Source organism: Crocodylus siamensis, chromosome 10, assembly GCF_052110815.1.
Source record: "Crocodylus siamensis isolate JL-2025a chromosome 10, ASM5211081v1, whole genome shotgun sequence".
NCBI classification, from domain to species: domain Eukaryota; kingdom Metazoa; phylum Chordata; order Crocodylia; family Crocodylidae; genus Crocodylus; species Crocodylus siamensis.
Window position 1 is genome coordinate 52,440,545 of NC_143404.1, and position 24,514 is coordinate 52,465,058.

The 24,514-nt window shown below is 42.1% G+C and overlaps 1 protein-coding gene across 2 annotated transcripts in view; it reads right to left on the reverse strand.

Annotated features, from left to right (window-relative positions):
• The window catches only part of PTPRT (protein tyrosine phosphatase receptor type T), an 846,898-nt gene that overhangs the window by 45,073 nt on the left and 777,311 nt on the right, over positions 1 to 24,514 (reverse strand). For both annotated transcript variants that reach the window (XM_090064242.1, XM_090064241.1), the window contains 2 exons: positions 14,648 to 14,835; positions 6,114 to 6,201 (listed from right to left, as the gene is read on the reverse strand). In XM_090064242.1, coding sequence (XP_089920368.1) covers positions 6,114 to 6,201; positions 14,648 to 14,835 — 276 coding nt within the window. The remainder of the gene's footprint in view (positions 1 to 6,113; positions 6,202 to 14,647; positions 14,836 to 24,514) is intronic.

Below are 24,514 nucleotides of genomic sequence, written 5' to 3' on the forward strand. Positions count from 1 at the left end.
GATGCAAGAGGCAGTAGAAGAAAAATATTGTTAGAGTAAGACTTGAAAGAAAGAGTAATACCAGTGTTCCCGCTGAATTCCAGAGGTGTTTATTCTGCATCTATCATGTTTATTTTCATGCATTACCTTTGGTGATGTCCATGGTATTGCTGTTTCTTTTGTCTATGCCTTAGCTACTCGTCTTTAACAGTTCGCTCAAACACCTTTGCTGTAAGTGTCCTTTCTGATGTTTGAATCATTTTATATTCTTCAATAAAGTTTTCTCCCAAAAGGTATTTAAGCTATAGCTTTAAAGAAAGGTTTTATGGTAGTGTTTCTATATGCCTTCTCCCCTCCCCGCCTTTATTTCTGTGGACCAAATTGTGAATCTCAAGTCATGCATGGAAGTCAAAAGTGTGGCTGACAGCCAGAATCGATCTGTGACAGGCTCATGGCCGCAGGGGTGGCCATGATGCCCCCTGGTGGCACTGCAGCTCCTGCCCAGCTCAGACTCTAAAGTCGCTCTCCCTAGATTGCCCACTGTGCTTTGTTCTTAATATTAAAGGTTGTTTAAGGGAGGCCGCCAACAGGCCTTAGACAAAGCCTTAATCCTAATAATTTCTTACTGGGTCTCTCATGGACCATGATTAGCCTCAATCCAGGCCTCAGGCCTGATAGGTCCCTCTTGGCCTGAATAGGCCCCTGTAGGGTACCTGTAGCCTTACGGGCAAATTGCATGGCTTCTTTTCCTCCCGTACACCATGTCCCAAGCCTCATGGATATTCTCTCTCTTTGATGTTAACTTATTTATACACTTGGCCCTCCTGGACTTCCTGGTCCCTCATACCATTTCCCTCTGAAGTCTTGGACCCCTGGTCCCACACACAGCCCCTCCTCTTGGCTCACAGACCCTCTGTCCTAGTTCAGCCTTTCTCTGGGCTCATGGACCCTCTGGTCTGGGTCTCATCTTTTTTCTAGGCTCCTGAACCCTTACTGAGCCCCAGCCTCAGTCTGAGGGGTACTGGATCACCAGTTTTCTAAATAGGCCTTGAGCCTGCCACTGTGAGGATCAAGGCTAAACTACCAGTGTAACTTAAATAAACAAGAAGCATCTCCACTCTCTGGCAGACACCTCAACCTCCCTCAGGGTTTAACATAAACAAAGGTCACTTGTCTGTAAAACCCAGTGGTGTTTCGCTAACTCCAGGTCCCTGCAGGGGCCCTGCTGCCAAAAGCCCCTCACTTCCTGGCTGCCAGGGAGAGATGAACTGACCTGTGCAAGCTCTGGGCTTATATAGCTCCAGCCTGAGCCCTCTTTGGGTCAGGTGAGTCCCTCATTAGCTCCCTCCTGTAAAAGAGCAGACACATCCCAGTGCCCTACTTCACCATCAGTAGCACTTCCCTCTGAAAGCAGGTATCCTATTCCATGTTGGATTACCTCCAGTGATGAGTGCTCAGCGAAGGGTAGGAGAAGAAGGAGAGAGAGGACTTAGTGTCCTTTCCCTCATGACACATCCTCGTCCTACATCTGTCTTCACTTCTGGCACAGGGATAATTTAAGGATCTCAACCCATGCTCCCTAACTCCAGAAATGTGGTGAAAATCTGGTACAAAGGTTCAATACAATTGTCGTACATTTCCTCATCTACATTAGTAAATCCATCACGAGTCCGAATACCTCCAAACTTTTTGTCACTTCCTAATTTACATAATTTTTCCTGAGACAATTGCCCATAAATAAGTGATCATAAGGCAAGGGTATTTCTGTGTCATAGAGGATGCATCTGTGACACAGAAACTGCTTTTGTAAAGAGGCTCCTTCATCTATCCTCATAACTTGCTTTTTCAGTTACTTATGTTAACAGATAAATCCCAAATGCAGAGGCACAGACCATGTCTCTTGGCTGGGAACTGAGAAATTCTACACCCTCAACACCAGGGGAACCTCAAGACTGCTGTAGTCCTACTGATGACATGTCTCACCTCCTCAGCAGGAAGAGGATCTATGCAATTGTGAATAATTTCTGAACACTTAGCTATCTCCAATTTCCCAGAAACACTTTTGCCGACCGCATTGTAGTGAGCCTCACAGATAATATCTCCACAGCCACCTGTTTTTGGCCCCAAATACAGTGGAGATTCATATGTACCACCACAATGTGGGTTATTTGTAACTGTAAAAGCTGAAAGGGTTGAGATTGGCTTCAAGACCTACTGGTGTCTCAACAGAGATGGTCAGGGTCCTGTATTAATACAATACTGGAACAGAGTTATGAGCGGCCTAAAATTGGCCATTACTGAAAAAGATATAAGGGTAAGATCTGTAGGAATCGTGGTAGAGCAGCTGCAAGACATTACAAACATGCATGTCAACAGATAAGGCTGGAGATACAGAAAATGGAAATACAGCAAAACCTGAAAATTTTTCAAACCACTACCCAAGGGGACTTGCATTTCCTGTTTTCAGAAGTGGTAAAACAGCCACAGGGAATAAGCAAACCATGCTAATCAGCATCTGCAGCTTTTTACTAAACAAAATTGGAACACTAATCAGGGCAGATCCTGACTCCTGGCAGCAATCACATTTAAACCAAAGTTAAGCAGCAAGTTTAATGCACAGTAGTTTTATCCACTGTTCCCGCTAATCTCTGATCTATTCAGGATTCTGTGGCACGTACCCACTGAAGAAGGCATTTTGCCAATTCCTGTGTTCTTTTTTCAGCTTTGCTATTTTCTAGGCCCAAGTCTTGTTTCCTTTTCTCAGGCAAAACTCCCCAGAGCCGAATTCATACAAAGGGTATGGTTAAATGTGCATTTGCAGTGGATTCAAAGGTGGAAGAAGAGCTGCTGCTTGGGAGTACAGGGCAGGTGTTACACTGCAACTGTTCTGTCTGCATGCTGCTACGGTAATGTAACTAAGCTAAATTGTGCTTTGACCCTAGATGATGCCCCTTTAAAATTGGGACCATTTTGCTATGTTTGTATTTTGTAGGCTTGCATATGTTTGCTCATATTCTAAATGGCAAGCTTCCCTCCATTATTGCCCTCCCCCAATCCTGATTTCCTCATATCAGCATACATGCCACTCTCCATTGATGTCAACAGGAGCTATTCTCTTTAGCTGAAGAATGTGACTGGAAAAGTACAAAAATTCTATGACAAAAATTACAAGACTTCAGTTTGATTGCTTGAAGTCTCATGAACTGCTATTACATGTTTCAAGTCTCACCCTGAGGTGGCCACAAATTACAGGCAGTGGTGGCATGACTGTTAGATGCTTCTCAAGTAGGGAGCCTGGGACTTCAGTGTGTGGGAGAAGATATACCAGTAACTAACTCATCCTACTTCATTTTTCACCAGATCAGAAAGATACCAGGCTGATCAAGGCTGTGGGTTCGCGTGGACTCCTTTGCAGTGTTCCTTCAGCCATTTCTGCACTGGCAGGACACTTATGAGGCTTGATCCAAAGCTTATTCACTGAAGTCACTACAAAGACTCTCATTGATTTCAGTGGATGTTGGATCAGGTCCACAGGCTCTTCAGATTTCTTCTCTTGACATTTATTTCCCTCCCATCCCCAGAGAGAGAGGGGTGCAGAATTCATTCAACTTTATTTTATCAGCTCCTACCACTTCTGTTACTAAAGCTCCTTGTTATTCCTTAGACACTCTATTGTCTTCTCTGAACTCCTGATTCGATACATTTGAAGGGGGAAAGGCCGCAATCTTCCTCTCTTACTCTGTCTCTGCTTCTATTACCTATGATTTTTCACCTTTTCCAACTAATTCTGTAAGTTTTCCCATCAGCCTCTGGATCTGAACTTTTACTCTGATGTCTCTACCTTTCAGACACCTCTTTCTCCACGTTGATTACTGTTTGCATTTCCTTGTTCAAGCACATCCCTTCTTTTCTGTTTATTCCTTGTGTGTGTGTGTGTATACATATACATACATACATACACACACACACACACACACACACACACACAGAGAGCAGGAATAAATAGAAAAGAAGGGATGTGCTTGAGTGAGCGAGTTTATAGCCAGGAGGCAGGCATCATCCATTGTCATACAAGAATGTATCTTTGGGAGCATTTTCCTGCTATGTCATTTCCCATTTATCTTACTGGATTTTACTTCCTTTATTCATTCCCATGTGCTTCATTTGAACTGAAATGTTTCCTTCTGGGTGATCTCTCTTTCATCCTAAATGAGATGGTAACCACAGTTTCATTGCTACTGTTCCCCCTACCTCATGCTTTTTCCTTACTCAAAATTAGATAGAAAATATATTGCCTAGCATGGTTTTCTTCATTATACATACCACCCACACACTGACTGTACTTGCTTCCGCACTTTACACAACATTCAAAATGTGGTATTATCATGTCCATTTTGTAGATAATGAAACAGAAGCAGAGACGGTTAGTGACCTGTGCAGAGCCACCTAGTGAGTCAGTGACAGGAGCAGGATTAGAACTCACAAATTGCTGTCTTGCATTCCCATAATTATTCCTTTAGATTAAGAGGCCTCAAAACCAGTCTCTTTCATGATATTCCATGCAATGTATTAGAGTCTTAGTCCATGACCAAGCAAGGACTTCTAATGTTTCCATGCTGGTTCAGGCTCTTTTTCTTTTGTTAGAGTGTTTTCATTAAACCTAAAGTTTACATAGCAGCCCTGAGTCTAGATGCAAATTCCCTACAGGCAAGTGGAAACAATCTCTGTTGCTATAACACAAATCAGAATGAGCTTATACAGGGGAAACCAAGGCCTGTCTCCCCACAACCAGCTGGACACAAAAGCTCACAGACGAAAAAGGAAAAACAGAACAAAACAAAAAGCCAAAAAACACATTAGTTAATTAAAACAAAACCTAGAAAAAAGAAAGGGGTTTTCTTTGGATATTTAAAAAAAAAAAAAAAGACTTGTCAGGGGAAAGTCTTACTTTAGCAAGCTTCTTTTGCTCCTTTTAACCTATTACCTATTATCATTATTCATATCCAATTTTCCTAGGCCATGTACAACTGTATAGTAAAAGACAGTTTCTGTTCCAGAGAACTGACACTCTAAATCAACAAGACAAAGAAAGGGTGAGGAAGAAGACCCCATCCTTAGCCCCATTTTGCAGATGGAAAGCAGAGATAACAATGACTCATGCAGGATGCTTGAGGCAGAACAAGGAACTGAACCTAGATCTCTTGGGTCTCAGCAAAATAACTGAACCCTAAAACCTCAAGTTTACAAGGAAAATCATTCTTCCTAGGACAAAATATGTTATTTTTCCTCAAAGATGTAATGGATGGAGAGGGAGGGGTCAGATCTGTCTGGATAGTTCTGTATGAATACTTTTCTGCTTAATATTAATTCTCTGCCACTGAGAGGTACAGAATACTGGGTTTCAGAGGTACAGACTGATTTGATCCAGCATGGCATTTTTTATATTCCTATGCTCTTAACAGGAAATAATGTTACCTAAATGTGTCCTCATTTATACCAATTCAGCTCCAGAGAACTTAGTGGGACTTTTCAAAAAGTGCCTTGATTTTTTTCTTGTATTGACATTCCGTACTTTTGAGCACAAGTTTTCCATTCTCTTTCCCATTCACAATCTTGTGACATCCTTATAGTCATTACAACAACTGCTTGCTTATCAAGGTAGGACAGGATAGAGCTCAATGCCTTTAACCTGTTTTAAAGTGATTTAGAAGTAGGAAAAAGGAGCAGAGCTCTCTGGAGACCACCTGTGAGTGCTCCACAGGCTGCTGACCTCTGGTTTAAGGGAAAACTTTTGCTCTCTGATCCATCTATAATATCTGTTATATCCTGACCTCCCTTTGCACTCCCATACATGAGGTTGGTGGTGCTGCACATGCAGAGATAACAGACATGTTACTGACATCAGGATAGGCAGTGAGAATCTGACAGCAGGCATTTGCCCTTAAGAAGAAAGCAGTAAACACAAAACAAGAAGAAAAAAATGTCTCATAAAAAGAAACCTCATTTGCTACTAACCTTCACAAGCTCGGCATTTTGAACCAGGTTTCTTTAGTTAATCTATTAAAAATATTCTTTTCCACCAGATGCTTACAAACATACAAAGGAAGCTTAGTTTAATATGAATTTGCACCTACAGGAGATTATGTTCCCATATCTATTCTTATTGCGGTTTTCGTCTTCCTTGGCTGTATCCCAAGATGCTGTCTGCCCTTCAGGGAGAGCCTGTAAGATAAACAATGGTGGAGTGTTTATAAAAAAACTGGCCAATGCCTTTAGGTGGCTTAACATGACAAAGCAAGGCAGAAATGAAAGCACTGCATAATTTAACACTCAACCAAGAAAACAGCTGTTCTTGAGGAAAGGGCACATCTAATAATGCAAAAGGCACAGCTTTTCGGAGACCATTCTCATCCCTTGGCTTGCATTGGCTAAGTATCATTTTCATCATACAACTATGGATCTAAAAGGTATGGGGAACTTTATTTGTTTCCAGCTGCATATTCATAGAGAGAAATACCCTTTGGGTCTGGGATGATTGTACGCACATATACCCCAGAGAGAGACCAGATGGTTGAAACATAGAACTCAGTGGAGCCGATGATTTTTCCTTTTACTACACTAATGGTGGGTTAGTTCGGTAATTCCACCACGCAAACTTTCATCTTACTTTCCTAAAGAAACCATTGAAAGGCTATTTTGCCCACAGATCTGCAAAGAAGGATATTATAGCCATTGACTAGGTGCTATATATGTATGCAAACTGCTAAAAAGAGGTGACGGCATTTCTAAATCAGGAATTTTATACGGTATGGCACACATCCCTGTACTGGCAAATCGAGTCACTTTGACTTTGTCCTGCGAGTCTCCATGGGCATGATTAAATAAGCTATTTTTTCTCTTGGGGTAGGCCCAGAATGAGTGTTTGTATGGACATAGCCAGAAAAATTGCACTTATCACTGGATATGGCCAGGGAGACAACCACTCTGTTTGGAATATGGTCTGGAATATCTGTAAATAGGAAGAATCAGTTTTGAGATGCATCCAGGGGAACTTCAACAGGGTCAGTTCAAAGCAGCAGCAAAAGCAGAACTGTGTTGGGACACAGATGGTGCTAACTCCCTCTTGGGTGTTACCAGCGCAGCTTTTCACAGCTGACACAGAAAACCACAATGCGAAAACTGGAGTTCTCAGCTGCAGCCGACCCAACCTTGTTTTCTGCTGGAAATATAAAAACCAGCTTTGGCATGCTTTCCACTCAGTTTTTCTGTCACTCTGTCTCTCAAGCACTACTCAGAAGTAGATGCTGCAGTCCAAAGAATAACAGCACCATTGCAGATTGTTCTGTTTACCATCCCAGGAGAATAATGGTTTTATAATTTAATCATTGGGGAATCAAGTTTGCCTTTACTAACAGTAGGTAGTATTCAGTAGATCTTTTTTGAAAATGAATTTGTATGCATCTTCATAAGCCACCTAGGTCTATAATTGCGTGAGAATTGTGACGGAAGAGACACTATAATTAGGATGTGCAAATCTGATATTATGATAAAACCTGATCTGTGCAACTCCCTGGCAGACCAGACCATCTTGAATTTCCCCTCAAAGGAGTTGTGAGACAGACAGTGTCAGACACAGCTATAAGCATTGTTGACAAAGATGGGGAAGGCAAGCTCCAATTCAAAAGCCCTGGAGTAAAAGGTAATAACTCAGTAATTGGTGAGGGCTTTGATCATGCATCTATTTCCTTTTACAGACAGCTGCTACCTAATAGCAACTAATCTTGTAGGCAAAAAAAAGAAAAAAATATGTAAGAGAAAGTAGGTGGGGGAAGCTCATTTTCATCTTCAAAGACAGCAGGAAAAGGCACCTTATTTTTACATTACTCTCTAGTTACAGTAGATTGTCCAGAGAATGGCAGTAGTCATTAGGTATCCCAACATACACTTCTGAGAAGAAAAATATCCCTTTTGTCATAATTGCACATGGGGGAGGTTGTCTTGTCCAAAGAAGCTACACACATGCCCAGTAAAGCCCATATCAGATAATGCTATCCTGCCACTGAAACTGATGAGGATTCTGCTTTTTATGAGGTTTTCATAAGTCCTTAAGGTATTCAGGGGGAGATTTATGACAGCTCTTCATACTGAATACCAAGGTAACTTCACAGTATACAAAAAAATCATAATCCCTCTTTGAATTGAAGGGGGACACTTCCAGCTGAGGTAGGGCATATATTCCCAATGTAAAGGTCTATTTTTACATCCACAGGATGAACTTGTTGAAACAACTGCACAAAGAAACACCAAATCTGTATTCCATGGAGAGGTTATTGGAAGTGTCGTCCATCAACAGGTTAAATTAAAGTGTATATATAATGGCTACAAATTAAATAGCATCTGCAGAAGAGAGGGCGTATCTTGGGTTCTCCCTAGAAACTTTAGCTGTTATAATGGATGTTTCTGAAAGGGCCGTCTGCACTATTACAAAAGGCCAGTATTTCTGTCACTAGTGCAATATAAATGACTTGAAATCAGTGTGGATCAGGGTTGTTATTTGTGTGACTATTTCTTCACTTTGTGCCCTTGTATTGTGACAGCAAACCTTCCAAGCTCATTTTGTAAAATTAGAGTTTCCTAACTGTTTACAGAATTTTAACATTCACAAAAGCTAATCCTTAATTCTAATATTTTGTTCTTTCCCTAAAGCAGTTTTATGAAGTTTAAGTAAGATATATTAATAGTAGTTAACATGAGATGGTACTGATAAATTGCACAGTTAATTTTAATCTAAAGTTAAAGGGCTAGATTTCTCAAAAGAAATCAGCTTCTAAGTATTTTGGGGGCAAAAAAAAAAATCACCCATCACTTAAATAACTGCATAGGAGTGGAGTGTTTTTTGTAAATTTGTGAGCCTATGAAAGTAGCCATGGTCACATTACACTGAAGCTTTGCACAGAACAAGTTTAATTCTCAACTAATTCAATATTTTGGCTTATTTAAGGACAAATCATTTGAATTAGTAGTTGAATCAATCTATTCTGACTTAAAGGATCTACTTTCTTAGACAGAGTGAAATTTGCAGCTGGCCAGAATGAAGTAACAAGTTAATAAGCAATGTCCACACTTAACAGACAAAAACAGATGGGTTCTCTGAAAACCTGTATCCTGATGCACAACTGAAAGTTACCGCAGGCATTTGTCCATATCACCTGCTGGCTCATAGTAGTCCGAGTGCTGGGCCAGTTGCAAGTCAGAATTAAAAGGCACAGAAAAGTAAATGGGTGATGTTTAAACAAGGCCTGTGCCTAAGCAGCTTTATCCACCTTTGTGTATTCTTATGGATATGGATGCATTAGATAATGACAGCAGTCATGAAGGGCCAAGGCATATTTTGAGCCATAGGTACATAAAGTGCACTCAAAAAGTGTGTGCATCCTCAGTGCTAACACATCCATGCATTCACAAGTGTAAATAAGAGTCACCTCCCATCTTGCTTAAACAGTGGCACCAAATGGCACACATCAGTGTTTTGCACATAGAACAAGCCTGTAAAGATTTTGAAAGGCATACCTGGATGAAAGGTTAGCCTTTACTATAAGCCAGTGAGGGTGAAGGTATATTATAAACAAATATGCAACTCAGATGTGCTAGCATAGGGTTGAAAAATACAGAGATAAAAGACTGCCATGGATGAGTGATAATTCCGGCTCACAAAGGACTTTCATAAGAGTAAAATTGTCTGATATCATGTCACTAAATAGACTGTAATTTATGAGGCCTGCTGGCAAAGTAAAGTAGAATAGCATCTCTTTAAAGGACAAATGCCGTTGAATGTGACACCAGCATTAAACTATATTATAGATAAACACATTTTAAGACAGGCATAAAACAGGGCTGGACTATTTTCGTTTAAAGTTCCTATGACACTTTTGCAAAACACATTTGTTAGCTTTGTGTTCTGCTAGATCCCACATCGGGACACCATATTATGCCAACATGAAACTACTCTGAGTAGTGTAATCAATTTATAAGTATTACATCCTCTCTACCTTTGTAGTACTACTGGTGGTAGCTGCATTTCACTAATTACAGTTTTGCCTAAATACTGTGTCCTGAAAGCTGAAATCAGCCTTCCAGTAATGACTGTACATATCTAGATTACAGAGGGAGTTATGACCCTTTAACCAAGGATAGAACTTTATATGTGATTTCAGGACTTGTAGGCTGTGTCCAGACAAGTGTAGACATTTGGTTCCCTGGGGACAACTAGCAGTAGGACACCTTGTGCCACTGCTAGTTGTGGCCAGGGAATGCCCATGCCATGCGCCCTCTGACATGTTGCAGATTACCCCAGGTGTGGGAGAGGAGGCTGGGGCCAACACAGTTGCTGGCCCCAGCAGCCTTACCTGAGGTCCTTGGGGCTGGGAAAGCTACAGCTCCATTGCTCCTGCAGCTAGGAGCCTGGTTGGAAGCTGGAGCATGTCTTTGGTCGGCCAGGCTCCAGTTTTGGGCAGCATGCACTGTCCCCATGTGCACTGCCCTGGTTTTTTTCTGCATATTTTTTTTAACCCCTGGATTTTCAGGGGTCAACAAAAACAAAAAATAAAAACAAAAAACCTGCATTGCAAGGTAGCAGCACAGAAAGTGCCTGAATGTGCAGTATGTGGTGCTGCAGATGCATCTACTGTGCCACGTACCACAAGGCCACACTTGTCTGGACACAGCCATGGGGTGCATCCACATATGCAAGCATATGCACTTGCAGCAGCTCACATAGAACCAGTGCAAATTTGAGCCAGGACTTTTTGCCTCAGCACACGTGCTCATACATGCACTTTGGTGTTCAGCAAGTTGTGCCTCTTGTGGCAAAACACTCCTGCCTGGCTCCTCCCAGATTTTCAGCCAGGGGGAGCTAGAGCCTGGGGCCAGCACCTGTAGTGTTCCCAGCAGTATAAAAAGCTCCCCTGTCCTGGCCCCATCAGTATAAAAAGCTGCCTTGGCAAGTAGCTCAGGGCTACTCACTCTCAAGAGCTTCTGGGGCCCATCCAATTGGTACCTGAGGACACTACTCCTTGTGCCAGCCCTGAGAGTTCCCTTCACCCTCTACCCACGGGGCTGCTGCCTGGCTGTGACCTGCTGTGCACCTGCCAGACCTGGATGGGGACTGTACAGCCAGGAGAGGCATCTGCCCCTCTGGGCCAGCTGCCAGTGGACTGCGGTTGCAGGGTTGGCCTCTGTGCGGCACTGCTGCCACATGTTCCCCCTGCCCGGCCACCTGGGCAGTTATCACCCGGAAGATGTTGTGGGTGTGGTGGCCTACCTTGAACTGTCCAAGCATGTCCTCCTGGCCCCATCTGGCCAGGAGGTCAGCCACCTCCAGCTGGGTCCAAAGTGTCAGCTCTGAGCAGGCAGGGTCCTGCCACTGGCTTCCCTAGCAGGAATTCTGGTGTTCCCCATTGGAAACCTGAAAAATCCCTGATAAAAAAAATCCCAAAGTAACTCTGTAAAATACCCCAAAATACATGTTCCTCCACAATTAAAAAAAAAAGACCACTACAAAGAGAGAAACAGAGATCAGTTGAGCAATGTTTTACTGATCTATCTACAGTCTTAAAGCAATTTGGAAGACTTCCAGTGTCTCTATCATAATAATAAAGTGAACTCTAAATACATGTTTCATGAATTCATGAATATATATTTTGCTGCCCCCCAACAAGGGCTACAGCCCCCGCCACAGGGGCTACGGCCCCTCCTGCAGGGCCCACATGCCCCACCTCAGTCCCCTGATTGCTGCCCCACCTGGCCCCATCCCCTGCTGGCTGCTGCAGCCCCTGCTATGACTGCCTCATCCAGCTCCCTCCCCTGGTGCCCCAGGCCCCCGTGGCTGACCCCCCCAGCCCCAGGCACTGGTACTTAAAAAAAAAAAAAAAAAAGCAGCTTATAGTCACCCCAGAAGCAGGGGCAGTGGGGGGCAGCAAGCCTTGGGCTGGGGACGCTGGGGCTATCACCCTGCCCTGCACTGTGTGGATGGAGCCCCAGTGACCCAGACGGCAGCTCTAACTGCCGGTAAGTGCTGGGGGGATTGGGTTTTTTTTTTGTGTGTTTTTTTATTGTGGGGATGGGGTGGGGCAGGGAGAGTGGGCAGGGCTGGGGGGGGGGTTCCCCTACAGCCCCTCTCCTTCCTCCAGCCTCCCCAACCCCTTACTTACCGGCACTGGAGCCTTCCTGCTGACATGCTGCCTGACCTGCACAGGCAGGCAGAATACTTCAGCACCAGGGCAAGGGCCAAGGACAGAGATGCTCTGGCAGCCTAAGCATCTTTGTGGAGGACCCAGCCTCTGGTTGCCTCAGGGCACGGTCTGGGACTGTGCCCTGCCCAGCTTTTTTTTACCTCTGTTTTTTTACCCCTGGATATTCAGGGGTCTAATTTTTCTCCCCACACTGCAAACTTGCAGCAGAGGAACCTTTTCCTGTTCCTGCATGTGCCTCTTGCAGCATCTCAAAGGGGTTTGAGATGCTGCAAGAGACATGTGAAGGCTCATCTGGATGCACCCATGCAGTGCACACTGGTATCTTCTTACAAAACAGGTTATATAATTCTACACTATATCATTATATACACACATGATTGCTATTTTCTGGGGAGCATCACATCTTGTGGAGGTGGAGTTTCACTGACATTTTTCATGTTAATGTGTTATTTTGATAATTACCAACCCTGGGGCCAAAAAAGTCTTCTCTAGTACACTGGTTCTCAGCCTTTTTAGACTCAGGGCAACCCTTGGCTGTCACTTTTTTTTTTTCACTACAGAAAAATATTAGGGTAGTTTTTGTGTTGCAAAGACCACAGCAGGTCTATTTGAAGTCTCTGAATTTACCTTATGAATCATGCGTAGAAGCTTGCACACTGAATAGTGCTAATATTGAGATTAATATTCTTAATCTGTTAAGAATCACTGCTCTAGCACCTGTTTATTTTCTCTCTTAACATCAAAACCTAAGTCTTTGCAGTACCTGCAAGTGTTACATACCATTTTAATTACTGTTCATGTAGGCGTGGCGTGACTTGAGTATAAGATCTTTGTACCAGTAAAGCAATAATTCTCAATCTGGGTGTCACATAACCTGATGCCAAGGGTTGCCACTCAATATTAACACTTACATGTTTGCAAATATGATCCATAAGATGCACATGATACATAAGATAAATACATGATTCATAAGATAAAATGATATTTTGAATAGGAATCCATAGTGTCAAAAACAGACTGGTTGCGGTCATTCTGAATTCTCTTTCTGCAACAGAAGAATTACTTTATTATTTCTTGATAGCCAAAACATGAGTAACAGCTAAGGGCTGGCATTTTTCTTTTGAGTATAACAATGTTGAGAACCACTGCAATAAGACAACAGACCAGTTGTTTCAATATTAAACAAAATCCATGCTTTACTAGTTCCACTGGAGCACGGACTTGTGGGGATATGAGTGAGTGGACTCATCTCTGTCGTGTTCAGTAACAGAAAATATTTGTCCCACTGAGTCCTTTATGCCATCTGATCAAACACAGTATTCTATGACCAGAATGACTAGGAAAGGCATTTACCATTCTATAATGGCAAACTAGCACAAGTGATAAACACCCCCATGGAAGTTTAATTACAGTACTGGGAAAAAATGAGTTGTTTTCATTAAGTAACGTATTTCTCCCAGCTGTTATGCTATTTTAAAGTTCTTTTAATGGAACTATAACATTTTACCTTTTGGCCTCCCCCCAAGCTTATTTCATTCATTACAGGTATTGCTTGCCAGAGCAGAATTTCATAGACTCTTTATCCTATTTACTTCTCTTGCTCCTTCCCACATCTTGGTACAGTCGTCTTTCAAACTTCTTCCTCATTTCTTCCATTCCACTTGTTTATATCAAGTTCCTGATTCTTACCACATCTTGGATTTGTTGCCCTTTTTAACAATCATTTTATGTCTCTCACTTCACAGCCAGTTGGAACAGAAGATTGGCTTTCAGATATTCTGAAGTGGAGGTTCAAAAATTATTAAAGCCACCAGGGGTATCCAGGGCTTTGTGTTTATGTTCTGCATAGACCTTGTTAAGTTGCTCTTTAAGTTGATCAGTGGCCACAATGAACTTGTAGCGGCAACTGGGAAGAAAGCAGAAGCAAAAAGGCTTGCTTTGCTTATCAAAGCATGGCTTGCATTTTAGTTTCGTCACACAAGTGAGAATGAAACCAGAGAGCTCCAATTTTTCCATCGAGTTCAATTCATGTTAAAATCACTACTATCCCTCTCTATGGCAAGGGGACAATAAGAGGTATCACCAGGGCTATCAATTATATGCCACATTTGCAAAGGAGAGGACCTAACAGAATTGTATGTATTCTCCATCTCTTTCATCAGTGTTATAATTCCAGGAAGTAGACAGTAAAATGGTTGTCACTATAGAAGAAGTGGACTTGAGACATAACACAAGGCAAGGATTTAGGGTTATAATCTTAGTTTCAAATACAAAAGGAAGAAAAGGATTACAGTTGACTGAATTAAGAAAAAGATCCTGTTAGAAGTAATTATTCTTTCCTCCCAAGCTTGTATCCTTTCTTGAGATTTGTCACTGCCACTTCTCTATTTATTCATGTGAGCAAATGTTCCTCTCACCTCATACTCCTCTTTAAATCCATAGCCCTGTCCTCGTTTCATCTGGGTGATGTGCTGTAGCAAGTCGGCCACTCGGATAGCTGGCTGGAACTGCCCCCTGGGGTAGGACATTTCCACTGGCTCACAGCTTCGGTATGGATGGGTCTGGATAGTCAGAGTCGGCTGGGTCATCTCCCCATGGCTACTGTCTGTTTTAAAGACAGGGAGGCAAAACAAGCTTTCACCTATCTGTTATTTCCAGTCTCATTCCTGTTCCATTTGATTGTTTATTTTCTCCTCTATACGTTGGTGCGGGTGAAATAAAGCACAGAAATAAGTAGCAAAAAACCCACATGCCCAAAGTCAACCCAGAAAAACTAAAAACACACACAAATATTTTTAGTGTAAAAATAACACAAAAGACAAATGCATATCATATAGCATGAAATAATGTATAATACTGTTGTGAAGTATACAAAGTGACTCCACCCCAAATCATTTATCTTTACTTATAAAATAACCTAGCACAAAACTGTTTTGCGCATACAAATACACAAGATTTTTTTAAGGGTTCAGTGATTTATTTGGTTGTATAATTTGAGAGCCCAGAGAGATTCAGAAAGATTCAGAGATAGAGACAGCTTTAAATGTGTTTTCTACATACCTCTATGTAGCAAGGGCTTGTGAGTGCTGAGATACTGGGGAGCATGGAGCATCCTACAGAAGCATGGGGGGCCAACCAGTGCATTTGGCAGCAGACCCAGAAGTGCACCAGAAGCTCTTGCAGTCCATTTTCAGGTCCACTGGGGAGTGTACTAGGGGCTTCCCCATGCCCCTCCAGCTTGGTGACTGGTGCCTCCTGGGTCTGGCGGGGGCACCCAGGGTCCCTCCACAGCCGATCGCTGAGCTGGGGAAGCGGAGGGGAGGGGCAGAGCATTCCTTGGCAGACTCAGAAGTGAAGTGGAAGTACTTCTGGTTCACTTCCAGGTTCACTGCTGAGCACGTGGCGCACCCCCCTGCACTCCTGTGGGACACTCCATCCACCCCAGCATTGCAGCGTTCACAAGCCATGCCTGCTACCTCAAGGTATGTAGACACATCCTTAGATGTTTCTTCCTATGTCCGAATCACTGATTCTCCGAATCAGCATCGAATCTTCAGATTTGTATTCAGCCGAATTGAATCAGGGACAGTGATCTGAATCAACTAAATCGAATCACTGTCCCTGATTTGGGCTGAATCTGAATCCGAATTGAATAGGGCCCGCTTCACACATCCTTACTAGCTTGCTCACAGACGCTTAATTTCAGAAATGTAAATTTCTCAGAAAAATGTTTTTCAAAAAGAAGAATTAGAAAATCTCCATCACAAGACAGATAAAAACTGCAGAACTGCATATCCCAGGCAAAACTCTAACTCTATGAGAAAATACTCCTAGTTGATAAGGAAACAGAATACTTCCATCAGATGACAATTGCCTACCAGCCTTTTTATATTTAACCAGAGAAGCTCAAATCAGATGCAGCACCTAGTTTCCAGTTTTTGTTTCTTATCCAGCTGAGTTGACTGAATGCAAGCAACGGGCCCAGGTCCACAAACCTATGAATTTCAGGGTAGGTTTACAGATAAGGGTCCTAGTATTTTGCATGAGTTATTACTATCATTCCTACCCATTCCCATGAGATTAATAAATACAATATATAGCTTATTTCGATCAGCAAATCTCAAAATGTATGTAGATTGGATACAGAGAATTCACTTGCCTAAAACTGGAAAGGGACAGACACTAGAAACGATTCTACATCAGCACATTATTAAAGCTTTTTAGAAAGGAGAAAGAAGAAAAAAAAATCCAGCTGAAACCTCAGGGGAAGTTTCAGCTGCCAATGCTGAAATTTGGCAAGGGCATGAGAGTGACTAATTCTGCTCCTGCAGAAAACACTCTGGAGTTTGGCCACAAGCATTTAGGACCTATGCCATCCCTGAGGTTGGAAAGTTAGATAAGAACAGATGGAGCAGGGCCTTAGAACATGTTTCCACATGGGAAACCATCTCTTAGAAGCCTTAATGATAGATTAGAGGAGAAGTATCAGGACAGGCATTCGTGAGAATTTGCTTTTCTCAGAAGTCATAGGAATATTAGAAAGATAAAGAAATGGTGGCAGGGGACACTTTATCATCAATAAGGCAGGCCTGTATTAAGCTCTGGTGACATAAGAAAGAGCTTAAGCTCTGATTATCAGAGATGGTGAGTACCTGCCACTTCTTCCAAGATTTATTGGAGTTACTGGATATCGGCTGCTCTGAAAACCTGCCTACTGAAATTAAAGATATTTTTCAGAATCCAGACTAGCATGAAAACAGCAGCATTCATGGGGCATAGGAAAATAAGCACAAGATTGGTTTTAGCAGAACCACCCTCCCATAAAATAGTTAATAAATTTGGAATTTAAGGAAGAGTAACATTCTAAGCACTTGTATAATAATCGTAATGCTGCTACTAATGACAATGTGAAAACTCTGAACAGAGGGAATTTCAAGGCTTATTAATTCTCCTAGTTGGATTCACTTTTCCAATGCATCTTTCCTCACCTATTCCCTATTAACCTCCTGTAATGGAGAGGAGACGGTCTTTATTGCGGACCATTTCCGACAGACGTACTATGCTTAATTTTCCATCATTAGGTTTAATACAAACCCAATTTCACAACTGGCTTCTCTAAGGAACCTACAAGCAATGCTACGTTTTTATCAGCCCCAATTAAAAAACATTACAATATCCCTATTCGAGTGGGAGTCTTAAAACTAATGTGCAGTTTCTATTGCTAATACAACAAGGGCATACTCAGACCACAGGTTACTTGTAAAATGTAACTCAAATCATTCAGCCCCTACAGAGGTAATTACTAATTTCCCTCTTTACCAAAGCCCAAATTTATAGGCTGTTCAACCCTCCTCTCTCACAGTTTCACACGGAGAGGTGTAAGCCACAGGAATTTTCTGCCCTTTTTAAGTCAATTCCGCCACCAGTGTATCGCAGTCTTGAATGTGAAGGATGCAATTAGGAACCAAGGCTGTTCAGTCTCATTGGCTACTCAATTTGCCCTCGTTAGTGAGGCTGGCAATAAGGGCAGTGAGGGCTGCCACCTGTGGGAGTGGTTTCTCTGGTGTAGACAACTACATTACAGATTTCAGACATTTGTTCCACCTGAGGTGCATGCGCTAAATCTAGTGTCAATGATGCATGTTCTGCACTTATGACCTGTGAGACTTAACTATGAAGGACAGACATGACTGAGTAGACTCTGCGCTACAGGGAGAAGAACCTGAATCAGATTTGTGCCAACACAAAATGGCCCACTGCTTCATCCACAGGCATTTAATCTGCACCATTATCTGCACCAAAGTGGGGGGGAAAGTACCTTATGCAGACAAATTGCTGCGTACGAGGTGAGCCTAGTGCCCATATGTTCTGCTAATAATGCCCAATGCAAAAAATATATTGTACCCTGTCTTTGAATCTGAGCCTAAGCATGGTTAACGAGGCCCTCAAGCAAGGCACTATACCATCTCTAGAAATGTGCTGTTTACAGCAATTTTATGAACAATTCAGAAAACACTAGAAAGGAGGAGGGATAGGTAGCAGCAAACTCATCTCTCACTAGGACAATCAACCAAAAGAGTGTTTTGAGGGCATCCTAGATGGGCTTTGCTTTTCCTGCAGGTTGCAGAAAATAGAACACATTTCATTCCTTGTGGCACTGTTATTGCTACAGTCCTGCAAAGTCCCACTTCTCCTTTAATCGTTACACTCAACAGGGGACAGCAATTTCTCACTACTCCCTACCCTGACCCTTCACATTTTGCTGGTGGCTGGCCCTGTAAAACTGACTGTCTGAAACTCCCCCCTATGTCACAAGGAGTTGAAGTAGCACCTCACAAGCTCAGAATCTAATATCATTCACTGGCTTGTACCTTACGTGGCATTCCAATATCAAGAAGATGAATTAAGTGAAAAGACAATTATTTGGAACATCTCTGAATGGATTCCCCAGGACCCAAGAGTTAGAAGCAAGTAAACAAACAGAATGCACCTGTTTTAGAACAATATCTAGTCTGCACAGATTTTTAGGTAAGAAGGGATCTTTTTCATGGTAACACCACAGGATACAGAATTTTATCCAGTAATTCTTGCTTCATTTCCAACAGAACTAGACAATGTATTTTAGAAATACATCCCATCTAGACGGAAACATTTCCAGTGATGGAGGAACTGTCACATTCCACAGTAAGCTGTGCCAATGGTTAATTACCCTCATTGTCAAAGCATGTTTCTTGTTTGCCATTTGAATCAGTTTAACTTCAGCTTCCAACTACTGGATCTTATTATACCTTCTTCTCTGCCAGATTAAAGAGCCTTCTAATATCTGAAATCTTTTCCCCATGTAGGTACTGATCAAATCACTTCCTAATTTTCTCTTTGATAAATTAAATACATTAAGCTTTTTCAGTCTAACTAAGGCAAGTTTCCCAGAACTCAAACTGTTCTTTTAACTCTTTTCTGAATCACTTCCAGTTCTTCAATATATTCCTCTGGTGCAATTGTAACTAAAACAGATATTTTTTTATGCTGCTGAGAAACCTGTTGTCTGAGATATGATTTTCCCCCTAATATCAGTGCTGCAGTGTTGAACTGTTTTGTCAGTTTAACTCTTTAGATGCAAGCACTTTGACTTCCACACCAAGATGCTCACTGCTAACACTGGTTTCAAGCAGGTAGCTGTTTCTGGGAACTGGTGTTTTTAACCCAAGCTGTGTGGCACATGAAATCTCTGGATTTCTGTAACAGGAAAAATAAATCCTCCATGCACTGGTATCCAGGGAAGCAGCCTGACTTTTTTAAGGATGCTTCAGGACTCAGGTGTCTAGATACAGGTAGCCAAATGTGAAAAGCTTAGCCACGTAGTTCTCTTTTCTGTGGGAAACAACACATTTACTTTGCCTGTGGGAACAGAACCATCAATGCACTCCACCTCTCTCTAGTTAAACCCAAAGTCTACAGCAGGATATGATGAGGTGAAAGACACTGAACTAACGGATTGAAGTGTGGTATCACTGCACAGCATCTGAAGGGCAGTCCCGAAAGCAAGCCATTATTGCCTGACTGCCACTAAACACCTACTGCTGCAGCATAATTCTGCTGCTATACCGCCAACTAAATACAATACATAAATCATTCTTCTCATGATATCTGAAACACTCTGGTATATTTCAGGTACAAGTCAGTAAGCACCTGAAAAATTAGATCCCCTATACCACTAGGTACAACAGCATGGACACGGTTCTGCATAATGGTCTAGTAGGGCTACAGGTATGGGACATTAGCCACCCAGAGCACCTGTTACGACCAAAACATTAAATTCCTATTTTTTTAATGTTATCTTAGTTCAAACTTAATTTTCCTATGCTGCAAGAACAAATAGAGAGAAAAGAACATATATTCTGCTTGTGTCTGCAGAACAGGGAACTAAGTTATGCTTCATATAACTTAAGCGTTACTGCACTGATGTGTATCCTGAATACATGGAGAAGTTTGTTTAGAAACTCTTCCTCTAATATCCACAAGCTCCTTCTGCTTCCAAAATGATAGGCCGATCATTTCTGTTTATATTTTTATTCTTAGTCTTGGCAAGTGTGTAACATGATAAGACATCCTTTGCACAAAACTAAATTATATTTTGAGTGGTGTTTGTGATGGATTTAATTACACACATATCCAATCTCTCTCTACTAGAGTAAGGGTTGTCAATTACTTGACATCTCCTAAGGATGGCTGCAGCATGGCTAATATCTTTTTGCATTACACTAGGGATATGGTGGCACTTGGTAAAATTAACTTTTATATATATATATATATATATATATATATATATGAATCTGGGTCTATTATATGACAAATACTAACTTCAAAGTGACATGATACAATCAAACCACTGTTACGAAAAACGTGGGTAAAAATGGTCGCTTGTCTGATGATATTGATTTATCTAAACTAGGCATTTTGGCTAGCAAACAGCCCACTCATGTTTTGATTTTCTAGCCACATTAGATGCAGGCAGGGGATGTTATCTTTCATTCATCTTTCTTGTGACTGAAAGGAAGTGAAGCACTGTTTCATGTACCAATTAGGCTCCCTTAGCAATGGCCAAAAACATGGCTGAAGAAACTAATTTCCCCTTGAACTGAAAGCACCACTGCCACTCTTTGGCAAGTACTTCAAACTGGGTATTCTAGTTTTATTAGAAGCTTTTTGTATGCTTCCTCTGCCATTCTCCCTACTAATGGAATTGTGGGAGAGAAGATATACTGCCTCAGAGACTAGGACTTGGGATTTTGGGGTCCTAACCAAAACTCTGCCCCTGATTTATATATGCCTCAGAGTTCCAGCTGTGAAAATGAGGCTGGTCAAACTTATTTTTCAGGGGTGTCAAATGGTTGCATCCAATAAAGTGATAAACTGTGTTGGACCTAAAAACTGTGTACACACCCAGGTCCCCACCCCCTACCACAGTTGTCTCATATTTCAATTTTTGCTCCTAGTACAAAACACTGCTGCTATGCCTCAGCCACTGAACACCGGAGGGGAAAGTCTTCCACACTACCTGAACACATCTAGCAAGGCAGCCAGTCTTCCAGGAACATCATTCGAGAATCTCAGCAAACAACTCTGCATCCTAACACCACAATTCTCTCTCTTTTTTTATTCTATGCAGGTGATCTTTAGTAAATTGATCTGCCACAGAAGCATCAGCCACAGCTGAGCTGAGGCTGGCATGGACTGAGACTGCAGATAACATTGCTCTGAGACTGCAGATCAAGCCACTGATTTTTAAATCTCTTCTCTTTAAAAATTATAAAACCTTTCCTAATGCTGCTACTCACTAATGTAATAAGTTCAGCAACATCACCTTCTTAGCTGCTCAGATATAGTTAAATGTGGGGCAGTTTTACTATGTATGTGCAACAAGCTACTGGCACAAATCCAGGGCAAATTTCTTCACTTAAGTACATGGGTGTACAGAGGGAAGAAAAACAGAAGGAGCCTTTTCCTGCTGATTTCTTCTCGTCAGGGACAAAGCAGTTACTGCTCCTGTGATCTCCTGAGGGCAGAAACTGCCTCCTTCTAGCAGTGCCATAAGGCAGACAAAAGAGCAAATAAGAACCAGGACCAGTGCCTTTATTGCACTCACAAGAGGAATAACTAGGTGCAAAGGGAAGAACGTACTGCAGCCTGTGAAATCCTATCCTTTCCCCATTTGTTGAGGAGCTCTGGGACATGCTCACAATGCTCAGTACCTGCAAAATCAACTCCTGATACAGCATAGTCTGTACCATCCCCTAACAGTGGAATTTTCTAGCTACAATGGAAAAGGAAAGACAAAGACATCTTTTGCCTTTTTGTGATTTTAGTAAGTATTCATTAGTAAAAGCAAAAGCACTCACAGCACAATGCCCAATCTCAGGGCTGTTTCACATTGTTTTGGAAAGTTAAACATCTGAACAAATGAATTATAAGAAAATATTAATCAAACAAAGGGTGGGATGGAGGGCAAAAAAATCATCATCCCCTGTGTCTTTCTATTCAACAAATCATGTCACAGGCAAGCTAGGCGAGTCATCTAGTGTTACAAATACTGCACATTTATTAGCAGGTGTAACAGATGGGAACAAATACTGTGGAGCTGAAGGTAGAGCTGGGTGATAGATGTTAGTGGAGAGATGAATGATGTTCTTTTCTCTCTCTCTCTTTTTTTTTTTTTTTTTTTTTAAGTACAAACCAGTTTTCATAACACTTAAGAAATCAACCTTCTTTTCCAGCTGCAGCATTGCCCAGTTTCTAGAGACCAGCACGAGGAAGCCAGCAGCTCCTCAATTTTGAGTTTGACTTTTGTCCAAAACTCAGTAGACAGTCTCCTGAAAATTGCTGAGAGCTTCTTTTTAGAAGGACCAAGCACCTGTAGCTCTTAATGTCAGCTGGGACTGACAATATGCCTTAGTGCTTTCCCTGCACTGTTTCACAGTTATAAATGGGCTGGGGTGGTTGCGTTGTTAGAAGTAGTTAAAAGTTGAATGAACTAGTGAAAGATTAGTTAATTTCCTTTTCAGCCCCATCCCCCTCACCCCACATCCCCTCCTTCAACATTTGGATTTAAAAAAAAAAAAAAAAGAAATTGAGACCTGGATTGAGTCATATGGAATATATCCCTTAGCCTCAAATTAACAAGAGTAAACACAACTATCTTCACTGCTTGCAACAGAGGTATGAAAATAGCTCCAGCAAGCAGGAACCTTGGTTTTCATACACACTAGGTGTGGAGCTGAGGTTGACCAGTACCTCCAAGCATGCTGAAGGAGTAGAGCCTACTTATGAAACCAGTACAGTGATAACTGGAATTCACATTTAGGGTCAGGTCCAAGTATACTTATTAAGCACCTAAGTGGCCTTAGGCACATAAATGTGATCCCATTCTAGCCTGATAAAGTCTTAAAACTAAGATTATAGTGTGTTCGTCTGGGCATTATTACTTTTTTCCTGGGACACAATCAAACACCTAACAGACAGAGTACTATTTAGCTCTTCAACAAAAATTCCTCTTTGGGAAACCAAGAGATACAACCGTACCAGGAAATGGATACATCTGACGGTTAGGGCTGTGTGAAGCTTTGGTTGCTGATTTGATGTGGAGGAGATTCAGTGGCCAAATCTCCAAATCTGAATTGAATCGTGAGACCAATTAAAAGGCCTGAATTAATTCAAAGCCTCCAAATATATTCAGAAAAGATTTGGAGAAGATTCAGAGATTCGGGCCGTCCCCGCTCGCCGCCGCGGGGAGCTGGATCATGGAGGGACCCCTGCCAGGCCCTGTCCCCTCAACGCTCACTCACCAGATGCTGTAGAGGCCATCCAGGCCTCTGAGAGCTCATGGAAGAGCCTCCCTATGCAATGTGGGGCAGTGGAGGGCTGCAGGGGTTGCCACCTGGCAGGAGCTGGTCAGTGTGGGGCTTTTTTAAGTGCCAGGAGGCTGGGGTGGGCAGGGCAGCCATTGACGGGGTTGGGAGAGTGGGCGGGGGATGGGGCCTGTTTGATTCAGCAGTTTGGCTGATTTGGTGGTGGCCGAATCTCTGAATCAGATTCAGCTGAATCGATTCAGGAAAGTGATTTGAATCACTGTCCCCCGAATCAGCCGAATTCAAATCTGAAGTGAATACTAGCCGCTTTGCACAGGCCTAATATCCATCTCATTTTCCTTTAAGAATGAAACCTCTCTTGAGAGGGTCAGCCTTTTGATGGATTTCAGGATAAATGTTCTGCATTTTAAAAGTCCCTTTATGCCTATCTCTGTTTCCTTGCTATTCATTGGCAAAAGCAATAGGCTCATGTGCTTGTTTGTAATTTCTTCTAGGACTAACTACCAGGCTACTAGCCACTCAGGGTAATGTTTAAAGTAGCTGCAGTAGATGACTGTGTCTGGAAAGGAAAATTTCCTGCAAATAATCCAAAATGACAGGTCTGATGATTACCACTGGTTAGAGTCTGATCATTTGTATGCTGTCTTTTTCATTCATGGCTGGGGAACTGCCTTTTTTATATTTGATATACAGCTAGTGCAAGCATCCTCAAAGGAGATCCTAAATTGGTAAGCCGTTATTGCTCATATTCAAGAGTATACCTCTACTACGTTTCTGAATCATTTCTTTTGCCATCTTAAAAGTTTCTGTTCATTCTGTGTCTCTGTTAGCTTGGTGGGACAGCATATTCTTTGTAAAGCTTGAAAGACAAGTTTCAAAGGTGGAGACCTGAAGCTTAAAACTATAGTCAGACACCTG